The 17608-nt window shown below is 38.5% G+C and overlaps 1 protein-coding gene across 12 annotated transcripts in view; it reads left to right on the forward strand.

The window, feature by feature from the left end:
- Window positions 1-6179: 6179 nt before the first annotated feature.
- The window catches only part of ROBO2 (roundabout guidance receptor 2), a 630786-nt gene continuing 619357 nt past the window's right edge, over window positions 6180-17608 (forward strand). For 8 of the 12 annotated variants that reach the window (XM_053565142.1, XM_053565144.1, XM_053565152.1 and 5 more), the window contains exon 1: window positions 6181-7087. In XM_053565142.1, coding sequence (XP_053421117.1) covers window positions 7027-7087 — 61 coding nt within the window. In that variant the 5' untranslated portion in view covers window positions 6181-7026. Of the gene's footprint in view, window positions 7088-17608 lie in introns of all 12 variants that reach the window. The other 4 variants (XM_053565141.1, XM_053565146.1, XM_053565147.1 and 1 more) reach the window with 2 other exon arrangements.

Below are 17608 nucleotides of genomic sequence, written 5' to 3' on the forward strand. Positions count from 1 at the left end.
ATTTTAATCAGATGGGTGTAACGGAGTGGTGAACAACCTTGTACTGACTTTAGGACGATATACATAATACAATCTCATGGATGAACTATCTCTATGTATTGTCAAAATTTTGTTCAAATTTTAAAGTTTAGACAGGAGAAATTAGGCCTCCATGTTATATTACCATTTATTGTAATATTGTATTTATGCAAAAGTTATGCTAATTTTGGAAGTATTGCTAAACTCTTCAAAGAAAAAATAATTTTATAAATTGATTTTAACTCTAAAAAAACTTCTTTCTTCAACAAAAGTGACGGTATTGGTCAGAGAACACTTCTTTTTATGAAATAATGTTATATTTCAGTTTATGTTAGATTTCAGCTGAAATATTTTAATGACTCTATATCATGTACCCAAAATACTATTAGACAATATAATGGGGTTTTAATAACTAATGCGATTCCTGACACAGAGACATATAGATAGAATTCTTACTTACCTATAGAAGTATGAGCGACTACTTCAAAATGAATTGATTCAAATCAGATATTTAGAACATATTTCAAGAATAATATTTATTGTACCTTGCTTCCTCAAGACCTTTTTGGAACAAGATAGAGTATAATAAAGAAAAAAAAATAATGTAGGAACAAATAAGTCATCCTTCTATGATCAGAATTTGTAACACTTCACTTATTTTAATTGTCCTGTGTCTTTTTGTAGATAATAATCTGTACATTGTTCAAATGTGATGTTTCTATGTACTATGGTAAGACAATCTTATATAGAAAAATTCAAGCTCAACGATGGCTTTAAAAATTTCTTCAATTTAGCACAAAATATTGACCATGTACTTCTGTATAATTTGGTACAACAGAGTTTTCTTAAATTGATCAATCACAGTAATTTATGGTAGTGTTATAATGTTTCTATGACACTGAAGATGTTTGAAATCAATCACAGGAAGAAACACAGTCTAAATGTAAGCACACAGATTTTGTAGTCAGATCTGGATTCAAAGGAATATTGTGCTTTTTATTAACTTGGGTTGAATAGTTAATCTTTGTTTTTCTCTTCTATGCAATAAGAATATGATATAAAGCACTTAATACTCTTTTAAGAATTTGACAATATAATGAATTTTTTTAAACTGGCACAATTTCTGACCCATAATGAGAGTTTACCACATGGTAGTATACATTAAAATTATGGATCAAAACTTTAATTTTTTTTTTTTTTTGAGACAGTCTCATTATGTCGCCCTCCGTAGAGTGCTGTGGTGTCACAGCTCTCAGCAACCTCAAACTCTTGGGCTGACGCGATTCTCTTGCCTCAGCCTCCAAAGTAGCTGGGACTGCAGGTACCCACCCAATGCCCAGCTATTTTTTTGTTGCAGTTGTCATTGTTGTTCAGCAGGCCCGGCTGGGTTCAAACCCACCAGCCTCAGTTTATGTGGCTGGTGCTGTAACCACTGTGCTATAGGCCAAACCCAAACCTTTGATTTTTCTATACATATTTCCTTGAAATTATAACAAAAGCATGTTGGAAATAGTAATAAAAATGGGGGACGGGGTTTTTCAATTTATACAACTTGGAAGAATCTAAAAAAATTAATATTTCATTTCCTATATTATGAAGATTTCCTTCACATGGTTATTTTATAGTTCTCTAGAAAAGCCAAATGAGAACTTCAAAGACAAGACCATTTCATCACTTCACCCAAATTGAGTCAATGATAGTCCTTTATACACAGCCATCCTTATAAGTATCAAAATATATATTTATCTGGTGAGCACATTTTGGGTATATCATAATACCTTTTTAAGTTCCATATAGAAGAAGCCTACATTTCCATGTACATTATTCACCTCTTTGTTTAGAGAAGAAAAAACAGTTCATATTGGAAATATACTGAAGAAAAATTCCCAATTTTCTGTATCTTAGACCCTCTCATTTGGTGGCCATGGGGCTTCATGGTGCTAAACCATTTCTGGATTTATGATTTAAAGAAAATCTTTTAAAAGTATTATTATTTTTTTAAGCTAAATCACTATTAAAATTGAATTTTCAATTTCTACTGGAAGGCTCAGGTTTTAAAGGTTATCTTATAATTAAACATTTAGAATGAGAATTCTATCCCTAACATAGACAGTGCTCACAAAAAGTGCATTAAATTTAATTAAATACACACATTTCTCTAGTACAGATCTTACCAAGAAGATGGTATCTTTGTACCTTGGTCTTAGCTTTGCCCATACTAAATTCCTAACTGAGAACTCACTACTGTTGATGATTTAGTGTGAATGCTAAACTATCACATTGGGAGGGATTCTTGTTTTATTTTTTATTTATTATTTATTTATTTGCAGTTTTTGGCCGGGGCTGGGTTTGAACCCACCACTCTGGTATATGGGGCCAGCGCCCTACTCCTTTGAGCCACAGGCGCCACCCAGGAGGGGTTTTTATAATATGGTATTTCCTTAGTCACATTTCACATCAGATGAGATACTGATGAAGCAGTCTTTCAAAAAATCAGTTATATTGGGTGGTGCCTGTGGCTCAAAGAGTAGGGCAATCGGCCCCATATACTGGGGTGGCGGGTTCAAGCCTGGCATTGGCCAAAACTGCAAAAAAAAATCAGTTCTAAACTTGTCTTCAGGAAAACATGGCTTCCAAAATTCTGTTGTTACAGACATTATGTCAAAAGGTAGGTAGTATGTGGCAGAAAAGATGATAGAGCAGTCTAAAATCAATGAGTTACTGTGTCAGTTTTAGTAGGTAACTTAAGTATGAATGTGAAATAATGATGTTTGGGAAAACATCCCAATTAAACATAACCAAAGAGATTTCCCTTCAATAGACCTCTTTTCTGTGTCCGATCATTTGTCATACTCTACACAAGGAAAACTTCCTGTTGAGATATGAGGAAATGTTTTTCTGCCTTAGAGGACATCAGCAAGTGGCGGTAGGTCAATCTCATCCAATCTATCCCTTCTGCTTCCCACACTCACTCTTTATGCCTATGGGTATTTCATAGGTTTTTTAAGGAAAGGCATTTACAGATGGTGAGTCTATCAGGTATAAAACAGAATCTATCTTTTGCCTGATAATATCACTAGCCATGAGAAAACTCTTCTAGGTGAAATGTTTTAATATTTTCCTTTCCAAGACCTATCTTAAAATAAAAGATCTTATGAGTCTATAGTTGTCCCTCCGTATGTTCAAGGGATTGATTTCAGGACCCCCAAATATACTAAAATGTACAGATAGTCAAGTCTTGTGGTCTACCCTATGGAACTTGGATATACTTAAAGTCAGCCCTGGGTTTACATGAATTTTCATTCATCTAATTAATACTGTAATTTCAATCCACCAGTGGTTGAAAAAAAAAATGTTTACAAGTGAACCTATATATTCAAACTCATGTTGTTCAAAGATCAATTGTATATGATTTGTAATTCCTATATTGTTTTACTAGGAAGATTCAATTTTTCCTAGGAAGAGCATCTAAAAATTTTCACCCATGGCCAGGCATGGTGGCTCATGCCTATAATCCTAGCACTCGGGGAGGCCTAAGCAGGTGGATTACTTGAGTTCCAGACCAGCCTGAGCAAAAGTGAGACCCTGTCTTTAAAAAAAAAATAGCTGTTGTGGCTCAGTGCCGATAGCTCAGTCGCTGGGGTGCTGGCCACATACATTAGGGCTGGCAGATTCAAACCTGGCTGGAACCTGCCAAACAACAATGACATCTACAACAACGACAAAAATATCTGGGCCTTGTGGTGGGCGCCTATAGTCCCAGCTACTTGGGAGGCTGAGGCAAGAGTTTGAGGTTGCTGTGAGCTGTGATGTTACAGCACTCTATGAGGGTGACATAGTGAGACTCTGACTCAAAAAAAAAAAAAAAGAGCCATTGTTGTGGCAGGTGCCTGTAGTCCCAGCTACTCTGGAGGTTGAAGCAAGAGGATCACTTGAGCCCAAGATTTTGAGGTTGCTGTGAGTTATGACATTATGGCACTCCACCAAAGGCAACAAAGTGTGACTCTGTCTTAACAACAAAAAACAACAACAACAAATTCACCCATGTGAAGAAATTTGACTGATATAAAAGAGCAAAGTATGCATTATTTGGAGAAACAGACTAGACTTTGTAATCCCAGACATTAAATCAAGTCTAAATGTTTAAAATAAAAGTTTTAAAGAATTATCAATTAATTTCCAGGGTTTCGAGAGATAAAAGAGATGTCAAGCCAATGAATCTTGGGTGTTTTACCAGACCACAGTGCACGTGTAGTCCAGTTCAGATTTCTTGGCCTTTTGCAAGGGGAATATCGAAAAGCTACCATGGGAGCTTAGTTTCTTTATAGTTAAGCCTTTTAAAAATAGGATGCTAAGGCAATACCACATTCAGAGTCGTTACTGTGAGAATTCAAGTAATGTAACTTCAGCTCACTAATGCACGTTTTTTACAACTAAATACTGTAGATCAAAAGTGTGCTGAAATTACTCTTAATGCTTCACAAGAAGTGGCTTGTTTTATTCTCTTGCAAGACTATTTCATTACCGTAATTTTCAAGCATGCTGAGATGTCACCAGAACGTTCCTAATTGCTTGAATGTCGCTGACCATTTTTTAAAACATACACTCTTACTACCATAACAGGCAAAGGAGAACTAAATTAACTGGCAACCCCAAAATGTATCCTCCAAACAAAAGACTATTCCGTAAACGGCCTCGAATGGAGAGAATCTTTTCCTAATATTTTCCAGTAGGGGGAACTAAAGACTCACTATCCAGTATTTAGCTCAGCTCTAAGACCCGCGTGAGTTCCTATAAGCCGCCTTCTCAGCAACTCGACAAGCATCAAACAGCCACCAGATAGGCTGTGATCGCACGTGGGCCCGGCCACACCCGCCACACCAGGGCCCCGCAGACACTGGCGTCCCTCGGATGTAACTTGGCCTCCCTTCACCAGTCCCAGTCGTGAATGACATTCACGTGGTAGCGGTCGCCCTTATTTGTGAAGGTCTTGTCATCTTTAGGCTGAAATTTGGCTCTTTGGGTGCTTCTTTCTCTCAGCTCACTTGCGTTTTCAGCTTTCTTGGATCAGAGCCTATGTTTTCCGAATTTCTTTTCAGAAGTGCTAGTCTCTGGAGTGTAAAGACTTCGGGGATCCGTCACCCCCAAGCTCTTTGATCCCGGTTCCTCATCTAAAGCGTCTTCTGCTGAACTCCTTCCATCCCACGATCCCCATCGAACTCCTGTGTGAGGGATCACAAGCCACCGAGTAACCTAAGAGGTGATGCCACCCGTTCCCCACTCCTCCCCCGGGGACACCGCAGGGGGCCATAGATCTTGGCTGAAACGAGCCTGCAGAGGTGGGAGATCTCTGCGCGTCTCGCCTTCCTCCTCCCTCCCCAGCTTTTTGTGCTTCTTTAACCATAGCAAGCACCCTACACAACCTTTCCGGTCCTACAGTGCTGGTTAATTTCGTATCTTTTCCTCTTCTTTCTCCCGCTCAAATTCTCATTTTGCTAAAAGGTGAAGAGTGTGTGTTTGTGTGATTTTAACGGGTAATGAGGCTGCGCCTTGGGTCCTGGAGGATGATCCTTTTCCAGAAAACGCGTGCAGCTCCGACAGACGGAGGGGTGAATAATTAGGAAGGGCTTCGATGAAATCACTCACCGAGAAAATTACCTGCCCATTAAATGGGACTCTGCGAGGAGCCGGAGGCTAGAGCCCACCTATCCCCTCCAGAGGCGGGAAGGAGGGGGGACCAGGAGATGCCGAGGACGGGAAGGAGTTGACCGGCGTCCTCCGCCCTGGGCAGCCGGGGGGCCGGGGCTGGGGCTCCGAATTTGTTATTTTCCAACCCCGTCGGACGGGTCCGCCCTCCAGACCCCCGCCCCCAGCTCCCCAGCGGGCTATTGCCCGCTGCTCCGGCCGGTGGCGGAGTCGGAGGTGGAGGGCTCAGCGCACCCCCTCACCCCCCGCCTCCCTCCCTGGGGCAGACTCCAAGCAGCTTTCATTCCTCCCCTCCCCGCCCGCCTCCTCGCCTTCCCTCCTCTAAGTCCTTCCACCGCCGCAGCTGCCAGAGGAGGCGGACGCTTTGCTGTCGGGGTGCCGGAGCAGCAGCGGCAGCGACCGCGGCTGGACCAGGGGCTCCGGCGCTGGCCCCGGGCGAGCGGCTGGACCGCGCCTGGCTGCCGGACCGCGCGCTCCTTCCCTCTCCCGCTCGCGCCTGGGCGCACACGCCCCTCTCCGCTCTCGCCCGCTGCCTCCCAGGGCACAGTCGCTCAGAGGCGGCACCGCGGGGGTGGCCACGGCCTCAGCCCCGTCCCTCCCTCCCTCCTTTCTTCCTTCCCTCTCTGCAGCCCCACCACGTAGGAGTTCGGATTCTCCACCCGAGTCGTCCTGATTTCCCTTTTCCTCTCTTTTGGAAACGAGAGGTGGAGGGGAGGCAACGAGGCTGCAAAGGAGAGGCCCGCTAGCAGAGTGTTGCTTTGACACATCCTTATTGTGGAAGTTAAGTGAAACAAATAAATAAATAAATAACTCCGGCCGTGGAGCTGCTGCCGAGGAGAAGACGGGAAAGCAGACCGGTGGGCAGGCCAATGGTTTTTCGGCAGCGCGCTGGCAAGTTTGTGGAACACTTTCTAGGAATTAGGTCTTTTTCCTCCCCCTCCATCTCCTTGACTTCTGAAGAAAGAACTTGGCTTTGGATTGTAATGGAGCCTAAGGACAGAGGGTTAGACACACTTGAATAATTTCTCCGGCTGGGCAGAATTTGTGGGAATTTGGGAAGCCCGAGTGTGGAAACCCAGCAGCCCTTGACGTGCCCTCTGTTAATTTGGATGAATCTAAATGTGCCCCATTCCAGACCTCTCCGACAACCCCTTCTGATCTTGCGATTTACTCTTTTTGACTTTAATTAGTATCTAGGAAAGCTGAACTTCGGACCTACCTCTTTTTTTGATCCTTATTTTTGTACGTTTGCTCTCTGGGATTGGTTTCTTAAACAATCTGGATTCTTTTTAATATGTCAAAATGAGTCTGCTGATGTTTACACAACTACTGCTCTGTGGATTTTTATATGTTCGGGTGGATGGTAAGTTAAAAATGCTTTTTATGCTTTTCGCTCACCACCCCTCCCCAAGATAATTTCTTTCTGAATGGATGTGGTTAAATACAATTGATATTATGTTTTTGTTAGTCCATTTTGGACAGGCCTTTAAGGGCAAAGGTTTTTAAGTCTTTTGTTTGTAAATTGCTGCAAGTAGAACATGTTAGTTAGAAAAGTTACCTATCGTTGTTGTTGTTGCAATGTACTTAATTAAGGAGTTGGATAACAGATGATGGACTCCCAGTGTTGTTAGAAAAGGAAATATTAGAGTAAATCTCAACGAAGCTGATACTGGGATGCCTAATCTCTGTTTGATGTTTGCTCTTGTGTCTGAACTTTGGCTTAAAAATTCAAGTGAGGAAATATAGTTACAGACGCTCCAAGACAGGTTCAATGGGTCAGAAATTTGAGATGGGGTAGCTCAGGAATCAATGTGCATCACCTGTGTGCCAACACATGCCCTCCTAGCATGAAATCAGAATGAAGAATTTAGATCATAGGAGGAAAACTGTCAAAAGTAAGACTGGGCGAGGCTCCAGGAAGCAGGCAGCATCGCTGTGGGCTGGCTACAGCAGCGGACACGCCTGCACCAGCCCAGTCCCCAGTGGGCAAACACAATGGGGATCTGAAACCTGAAACAGGTGCTCTAGGTGACTCACTGTCAGTGGAGTCAGTCTGCAAAGCAGAGAGCCTTCTGCTGCAGAGTCTCCTGCCTTTTGTTCAGGTTTTGTTTCCTGGGATATTTGCACAGGATGTCAATTTCTTGTAAGACTATGACAAAATCCTTTTTTTGTAGTTCTTTTGAGTGAAGAGTGGACATAATTCTTAACATGCTTTTTGTTTAGTTTTCAAGAGACAAAAGTCAAAAGAACGTTTGGAATTAATCTTCTCAGGGACTTTAATTTTTATATCAATGACAAAGATTGGTATAACCAGAGGGCTAGAGCGTTTCTTTTTCTGAGATATGTGGATTGTAGTACTTGAGATTTTTAGTACTTAATGAACTTGCAAGGAATCTGCTCTGTATGGGTGCAAATATTTGAGCCACTTTCATGGCTTGTTGCCACATAAACTTTTCTCCAGCAATGGTATTGTGGACGAATTCATTATTTGGGACACTGCCTATTTCTGCCCATCTATGGTAGCTAACTTTGTTCCTGGCAGCTGCTGCTGTGTAGAACTCAACACATTAGCCTCAAAAAGGAAGACTTTCTGTAAACATGAGGCAATACAGATGAGTTTACTTACTGTCAAGTGGCTGTGTTCAGTCCTGGTCTACATGAGTACCTTTGCCCCCAGTGATAGTAGGTGAGGGATGCGTGTTTGCACACTGCTTCTTTCTTTTCCCCTTCTAAGTAGTAGACGTTTAGAAAATAATTATTGTGAATTATACTATGGCAATATTTGTAATATCTTGTAGTCATTCTGAATGCATTTTCTTCTTCAATACATTTACCATTACCGTAACAAAAAGGCCTACCTATTTTTGTCTGTGTTTTGCTGATCATGAAAAGAAGACTTTGGTGTAAGTTTTGAAATAACATGTCCTAAGAAATCATAAATTTGCATATCTCAATAACGGAAATGCTGTATAAAGTATATATTCAGCACAGAATTTTAACCAAATTTTGTTTGTTTGTGTTTAACCAGTTTGTTGTTAGGAAGAATACAATTAAATTGCTTGCAGGAAGTGACATAGGAAATCAGAAAAGCTTGGTGTTACAGAATGTAATTAACGTACCATGGTGTTTGGAGATCTATGAAACAAATGCAATTAACCAGCTTGCTGGAACAGCACTAGCAAGACATCATTTCTCTCCTCCTTCTCTCTTCCTTTCCAATCTCCCTCCCTTTTATTCTCTCCCCCTGAGAAGAGATTCTTTCTCTTCCACACCACTCCTGCCCCTGTCCTGCCATAAGACATACCTAGAATCTTTGGTCTGACTTAACATTGGGGGACAAGGGGAAAGTTTATGTCTGGGTCACAATTATGCTACTGAATTTATAGTAATGTAGTGAAAAAATGCCGAGATTGAGGAGTTGAGCCCTAAAAGACAATGTTACATTTTCTGTGTGAAACTAGTTTTGCATTTAGCATCTGCTATATCACAGCAAAAGAAAGTATGGACATTCTTATGAAATTGGTATATAAATCATATGTTTGACATTGGGTTGCCTTTGGATACTTCTGAATGGTGACGGCTTCTCCTTGGGGATTGTTTAAAATTTGGGTTGTGGACAACACTGCCCTCTAGGCTGTTTCAACACTTGGGGATCAGTGCTCACATGTATACTGAAGCGGTTGGCTTGTAGGTCTCTAAGCTTTGTTACTCTTCCAGGATTCTACGGTTTCTACTTACTCATTATCCTCCTTAGAGGTGTGTGCTTATTCTCCATATGAATTTCAAATCGAGGGAAGCTGTATCATTTCAAAGATATACCGACTAACCTTGTGCTAGACAGAGAAATTAATTTTATTCAGTGACAAATGATACATAGATTTGCATTGAAATTTGCTTGGTGGGTTATTTATATGTGCATTTTTACACTGCATGAAAAATGTTAAGTGTTTTGCCTCTTCATGGGAGATACATGCTAATATTATTTATGATCTTGTCCCTGTAGCAAGCTATAGAAAATAAATATTAAGCTGGTTGAGAACTACAGGCAAACTTTCTTATTTGGGATGTAATTAAAGATTTTCTCATTTGACACAGATTGGTTAAGTAAGGTTTTCTCTACCAGTATATAGGAGAAAATACATTGAGTAGAGTCTTTATTTTCCAGTTTTTCATTATTTTTAAATACGGTTTGCATTCATTTGTGGGGAACTAATATGATCAATAAAAAGACTTTTTACTTACATCTATATCCTTTATACGGTGTCAACCCAATAATGTTAGAATACCTGCAGGAAGGTGTATTAAAATGTGGCTCAATGGTGTAGGGTGCCGGCCCCATATGCTAGAGGTGGTGGGTTCAAACCCAGCCCTGGCCAAAAACTGCAAAAAAAAAAAAAGTGAGAACAGTTTTCTCATCTTTACTACTTAACTATTCCTAATGAAAATGGCACACGTGGTATTTGGGGAGATAAAGATAATGTGTGTAGAGTATAGATGTAATCTCTTACATAGGTTTGTACTTGTTGCTAAAGTGCTTCTTTCAGTAACAGGCTTATTATTATAGCCACATGTAGTCCATTTCAGAACTTCAATTGCATATAGTAACCTGAAATTTGTTCTCGTAGCTATGCAGTAATACCACATTTGAATTGGCTTTGTTTGAATAACCTTTGATGCTATGCAACATATGGACCATAAACCGAAAGGATTTTTAGAATGTGAAACACGAATATTCTAAAGGAAAAAAAAAATTGTCACACATGTACAAAAATGGTTCAGGCCATTTCTTCTCTGAACAGCCTGCATAAAACAGCATCTTTGACCAAAAACTATTGATAATGTAAGCACATTGTATAAATGTGGATGCATGTATAGTGATGAAGGGAGCTTATGCATGAGGGATGTGTGTGAGCCTGTAACACCTGCTCAAGTAGTTGCTGCAGTCTATAGGAGATACATTTACTCCCATGCACTATTTGGTTTTTGAAGAGTATTATGAAAAAAAGATTGTATTCTACGTAGCATTTCTCCTTCTCTTCCTCCTCCTTTTTCTCCCTGCTCTTCTCCTTCTCTTCTCATTCTTTTTCTTTCCTTTCCTTTTCTTCTAATTCTCTTCTTTTTTTTTTGGAAGGGAGGACTGGTGGAGAAAATGAGGAAACATTTGAGGAGTGAAAAAGATACGTGAGAGTGTCTCTTGCAGGTTTAAAAATGTGCATTTAATTTACAAAAAGGAAAACAATGTGCATTTAAGGGAGATATGTTAATAATATTTAGAGTAATAATATTTTACTTTTAGGTATATAGAATGGGAGTTTCATCTTTCTCACTTTTCTTTTATAATAGCTTGTATAACTTCATGCAAAGTTGTATTACCTAGATCCTCTCTCTCTTTCTAGTTTAGACAAGCAGAAGTACTCAGATCTGAATTCAAGCAGAAAATGGAAGCTTAGAGAGTGTCATTTCATTGATTTATTTTTAAATAAAAGTATTATTATGTTTCTTAAAATGTCTCTAGGTGGAAATCTATCAAACTTAATACATCGACACAGATATTGACTTGCTTTTTCTTTTTAAAAAATTATTACATATAGGATAAATGAATGATTACATATAGTCTTTGAAGGAGAAATTCTGATGAACTCTTTTAATGTGTTATCAGTGTGCTATATCATAATAGAGATGTAATACAGCATCTGAAGACGCTAGTCATACTCATCCAAAATACCTGTCACTAACTCAGAACAGAGTTGGAGTAACCCGGCCTCAGTCGTTAGTGGTTTCTCTTCTATTTGCAACTAATCATCAGGATCTTGCATCTAATTTTGCAAGTTTTAAATACGTGTCTATGCTGATGCTTCTCAAATTTTTCTGATCTTTACGTGGAGGAATATATGATTCATGAGGACACAACTTGGCTTTTCAATATACTGTCGTATCTCCAATGCCCGCAGCAGTGTGTGACTTATCTCCCAGCTACTTGACGTCTTTGCTTCATATATAATGAGGACATTTCAAACTCAAGCCCATGATACAATCTGCTCCTCTTTGTTGTCATTTCCATTTCAGTAAATGGCTCCACTATTCTCACACTTTTTCATGATCCTGCAGTAACCAATCATTCCTGATTTGTTCACATACCCCATATTGAACTTGTTAGTGGACACTTGGAAATCTATCCTGAGATCAACTATTTTGGGTGTCTGGGTGTGTGTTTGAGGTTTTATTCCTCCAACATTTTATTATGAGCATTGCCAAACATTCAGCAAAGCTGAAAGAATTTTACAGTAAGCACTCATATATCCCCACTCAGATTCTACCATGATTTTATTATACCCAATTACCATCTGTCTAACCATTCATACATCCCTCTGTGTATCCATTAATTCACCTTATTGTTCTGGTGCATTTTCAGATAATTAGACACCAAACATTTCTTACTAACTTAATTACTATCACTCTGGTCAAAGTCTGAACTATTGTGATATCATGATACATTACCATGCTGCTTCCATTCCTCTTATGCTTGTACTTTACCCCATCTCAGTTTTCCACACAGTGGCCAGAAGGACCTTTAAATAATACATGAATAAGATATATGTTTTCCAGTAGCTCCTTACTCATGATTTCCACTCAGAACTCTTCACAGTGGTTTATAAGATGCTACAAGTTTAGACTTCTTCTACCTCTCTCACCTCCTCTGCTCACACTCTCTACCTACAGCCTTGATTTAGAACTTCTACTTAGATATACTAAGCCATGGACTTGGCATTTATTCTCTCCTTTACTAGAGGTATTCTTCCTTTGATCTTTGCATGGATAATTCTTTCAATTGATTTAATAAGTTCTTATTCCAATATCATCTGTTCAGAAATATGGGCCACCCAATCTAATAATATTGCTTCCCTGAAACTCTACTGGGCTACCTTTTGCAATCCATTTTGATATTCTTTTTGTATAACACTTATCACCTCATGGAGAGGTGTGTGTGTGTGTGTGTAGTTGTAATAGTTTAAGAAGTTACACAGCTACCTGAATGCCCACAGAAAACATGAGATTCCTGGGTCAGAAACGAAAGACTTCACTAGTCATCCCACAACCAGCAGCATGGCTCATGTCTGTTTGATTTACTTACCCTCTGAAGTCCATTGGGGATGATGTAGTGGAGCCCAGGTATATGACACATCATAATGAGTTTACCTCACACCTGAAGAACACTGAGTGTGGGACCTGGACATTTTATAATAGTTAATTAGGTAACTTGCTTAACCTTTGTCCTGGAGCAAGACATTATCTTTATTATATTGGACAATAAATAAATGTGCCTTCTGCTTTCCATGGAGACAATTTATACTTTTATGGCTGTTTGCTACATTAATATCCTTGAAAAGAATATTTGGATCAAAAAAGCAGTTAGTCCTCTGCTGGTAAGACGTGCGGAGACGTGAGAGCCTCAGAGAGAACATTTTCCCAGTAATAGATGGGTAGGCTTTGGTTTGTTTATTGTCTGACTCCCAGGGCAGGAACTTGGCTTTGTCTGTCATGTTTACCAATGTACCTCCAGTGCCTAGCATACTGAATGACATAGTAGATACTCAAGTTTTCATTGAATAAATGAAAATGTGTTGATGGATTGTTTTGCGGATGTTACTGTTCAGGCCTTAGCCTAAAACATGAAACATTCACCATTTGAACTAGTTTGTGAAAGAGAGAGGAGAGAGAGAATGGAAAGCTGAGACAGGAACAGAGAGTTATCAAACATGTGTGTTGACTCAAACGACATCCTGATTTCTGGTGATTTAATACTCTTTCACCTAGCAGGGCATACAGAATTGACCATTTTCTTTAATATGCCTCTTTTCCATCTCATGAAGAATATTTTCTAGAGGCTGAGGTGTGAAGTTTGCTTGAGGTTAGGAATTTAAGTCAAACCTAGGCAATAGAACAGAGACAGTGTCCCTAAAAATAAGTAAATAAATAAACAATAAAGTTTTAATAAGAATATTCTCTGTCATGGTGATTTTCACAGTCTCTCTCTCAAATCCTCATACAAACATTGCTGTGCTTTTTAGCATAGTGTGGAGTGCTGTGCCTATGTTGACAAAGCCCTCCTTCCAAAGATCCTGATATGTCATCATAGCACCTGAGTTCACTCTCGTACTGAGGAACATTGACTTATGTGGTGATACCTAATACAGAAATTGATAGTTTTCTATACATTTAAGCCAGTTTTCACTTTCTGCTTAACTATTAGAAACATGTAAAAATGATTGTTCTAGTTTGGAAATAGAATCAAATTGATCAGTTATAAAATTGGTCCCTAAATATGTAGCTCTCTAATAATTGAAAAAGAAGGTTAAACGTCATATCCCTGATAACGAGCATTTTTTAACTCTATTTGTTGTGATTATCATGACCAGGGAGGGCTCTGTTTACCATCCTTGACACTAAAGGGAGATGTACTCGGGAATTTGTCAAGTAGAACCTTCTTTATAGATTTACTGTAAGAAAATAAATTTAACAGGTTAAAACTGGAAAATTTATTTTCAAAACTGAGATACTCAAGGCCAACATAGATACTCTCTAAATTTTGCTATTTTAATTTTTTGTCCAATAGCTTTATTGAGATCTAATTTATATTCCATAAAATTCAACCCCTAGAAATATACAACTCAGTGCTTTAAGAATATTCAGAGAGTAGTGTAACCATCATAAGAATCTAATTTTAGAATTTTTCATCACCCCATAAAGAAATTCCATCCCCTGTTTTGAATACTCTTTTACAACCCATAGTAAACCATGAGTCTAATTTTTATTGCCATAGATTAATTTATTCTGTACATTGCTTATCAATAGAATCACATCATATATGATATTTTATGTCTAGCATATTTTTCTTAGCATAGTGTTTTCAAGGGTAATCTTGTTGTATCATATATCTGCTTCATTACTATTAATTGCCAAATAATATTCTGTTCCATTTATCCTTCGGTTTATCAGAATGGATATTTAGGTTGTTTCCACTTTTTGACTATTGTAAATATTTCTGCTTAGAGCATCTGTATACTAATTTTTATGTGGTCATATGTTTTCATTTAATCTATAGTGGTTAATTGCTAAATCACATTTTAACTCTATGTTTAACCTTTTGAATAACTGTAGGACTATTCTCCAAAAAAGCTGTTAATATTGTGAATTCTAACTGGCAATACAGGAGACGACATTTTTATTTTAATCCATCTCGAAAAGAAGGTGGTGAATGGCCTTTATAATTCATATATGATGTTTTGTGGTGAAACAATTTCATTTTATGAAACAATATCATTTTATAATAATACATATTATGCCTTAAATTTTCATAAGTCCTAATTTCTAATCTCTTCATTCATCATCATTTTCTAAGTCTTCCTTAATTGCCTTGTTAAAGTTTTCCAAATACAGTAATTCAATTGAACTTCTCACTTTCATCAGAGACCTTAGCAATACTAAATGTAAATCCTAAAACGACAGCATCTCAGAGCTGATAGTCACAATTATGTGACATAACTCTCTTATTGGTTGGACACCTGGAGAATTGAAGCTCAGAGATTTCAAGTGGCTTGTCACAGATCCCATTGCTGCTTAGCAGTAGAGCTGAAACTAGAATTTAGGGTGCTTTCTTTCTATACCACGCTTCTTCCTGGGACACGCTATTGCTAACTTCCTACTCCTGGAACTCCTAACAAGAGTTCCAGACCTGGGTGGCTCCTGTGGCTCAAAGAGGTAGGGCGCCAGTCCCATATGCCAGAGGTGGCAGGTTTAAACCCAGCCCCGGCCAAACACTGCAAAGAAAAAAAAAAAAAAAAGGAGTTCCAGACCCTTGTCACTGAAAGTGACCAGCTAGTTTCTGAATATGTCAGTAAGATAATTAGGTTAGATATGTTGAAGTGATTCTTTTGATTCCACAAGTGCTTATGGATAACCTATTTATAGATAAGACAACTTTTTTGGCTCTATGAGGAACACAATGACCTGTTACATTATTCCCAGGTTCAAAGTGATCACTACTTAGTAGGGAAGGTGGTACAAGTTCAAGGAAGGAAATAATAAAGCCTGGTAAATGGGGGGTTTGAAGATACACAGAACACAGTCTGGGAATTTAGAGAAGAAATAGGTGATTTCCAGCTGGTACAATCTGGGAGGGGTCAACACCAAATGGGTCACTTAACCTGGGCCTTAGAGGAACAGTGGGGTTTTGATAGGCAGAGAGATTGGAAATCACATTTCAATAAAGGAAATAAGGTCTGCTAAGGAAAAAAGGAAGTTTAGACTAACTGCGACACAGTTTTTCTGTAGGAAAGAAGGGTAAGAAAATAACTGAAAGATGGTTAGTCAACAATATTACTGAGTGAGTTTAAACCAGTAATTTAACCTTTCTATGCTTAAGTGTTCTTATCTTTAAAATAGACATGATAATAATGTCCACCTCATGCAATTCTACAGGCTACAAGGGAGGCTGAGGCAAGAGAATCACTTGAGGCCAAGAGTTGGAGGTTGCTGTGAGCTGAGATGTCACAGCACTCTACCAAGGGGAACAAAGTGAGACTCTGTCTCAATTAAAAAAAAATAGATATAAAACTTAAGAGTGCCTATTGCTAGATTCATCCTATAGTGTTTCTCTTAATTTGATGTAACCCTGAAAACTCAGTTATCTACTTATCAGATATATTTAAACCAATGAGTTTAACCATATTCCAGTGCTTGCCAGTATTTGGAATGTATATCGTAAACCTCAGTGTTTTACACTTTAGAGTGGCTCTAATCCTGATTTATAAAGATTTATAAACTTCTCCTTATAAAGTAAAACTCTTGAATTAATGTCTTTGGAAAGTCAAAACTTCTTTTTTTGATCACACTTAGGAACATTTTAATTGCTTATAAGTGTTGCAGAGGTTTTGGGCAAATCTCTTAAATTGTAGTCTAGTTTCAACTGGGTGTTCCCTGTTTAAACTTGAAAAGCCTTGTCATGGGATAGTTGACTTATATTCCATGATCTCCAGCACATTTCCAAAAAGGCTTGGAATCAAACACCAAAGAGATCCCACATCAATCCTTTCAACAGAAATCAAAAAGTGGCTGTTAATCCCCTCTTCTGTGCTAAAGTTGCTAGCCTGCATATGATTCCAGTTACGGTGGCCATAACCTAAGTGCACTGATCTAACACTATTGTTTTCTTAGCATTACATTTTTAAATTCCACTTATTCATAAAGTATAAGTACCACTTGTCATTAAGAAATGGAAATAAATATGAATCATAAGTGAATTTTGCCTGTCATCTATATTTACAGTCACAACATTGAGACCACACCAATATGCAGAGATGTACTCCAGGCAGATTAGACAAGAGACTGTGACTGTTTTCAAAGATGGATGTTTAATGGTTGTGGATAATTTTTTTCAGGCTAAATTTTCTTCTTCAAAGGTAATAATAAGGAGCAGAATATCAACCAGAAGTACTTAGAATAATAGAATTTAAGGTGGAAGGAGACCACTTGAAGATTATCCAGCCAAATTTCATCCTTTCTTGGTAAGGATAGAATGCCATCTGATTAATAATCTACTTGTAAAGCCCCCACTGGAGTCCAAAGCCACTGGCCACCAACAATACGTCCCTTCCACAGTCACAAGGATACTATGCTATTTAGGCTATCCTTCTGATATACACAATGACTCACTATGCAAATCTGATTTATGGGTAATTATAACAAATTATTATCATTAAGGTCTATATTAAATAAGAAAGAGAAGTGGATTATCTAGAAAAAATTAGTGAGTAGAGGCTGAATGTTAATTTTAAAAACAATTTTCTGTACTACGAGTATTTATTTAGTCATTTTTTTCTCAAAT

This window comes from Nycticebus coucang, chromosome 16 (assembly GCF_027406575.1).
Source record: "Nycticebus coucang isolate mNycCou1 chromosome 16, mNycCou1.pri, whole genome shotgun sequence".
Lineage (NCBI taxonomy): Eukaryota > Metazoa > Chordata > Mammalia > Primates > Lorisidae > Nycticebus > Nycticebus coucang.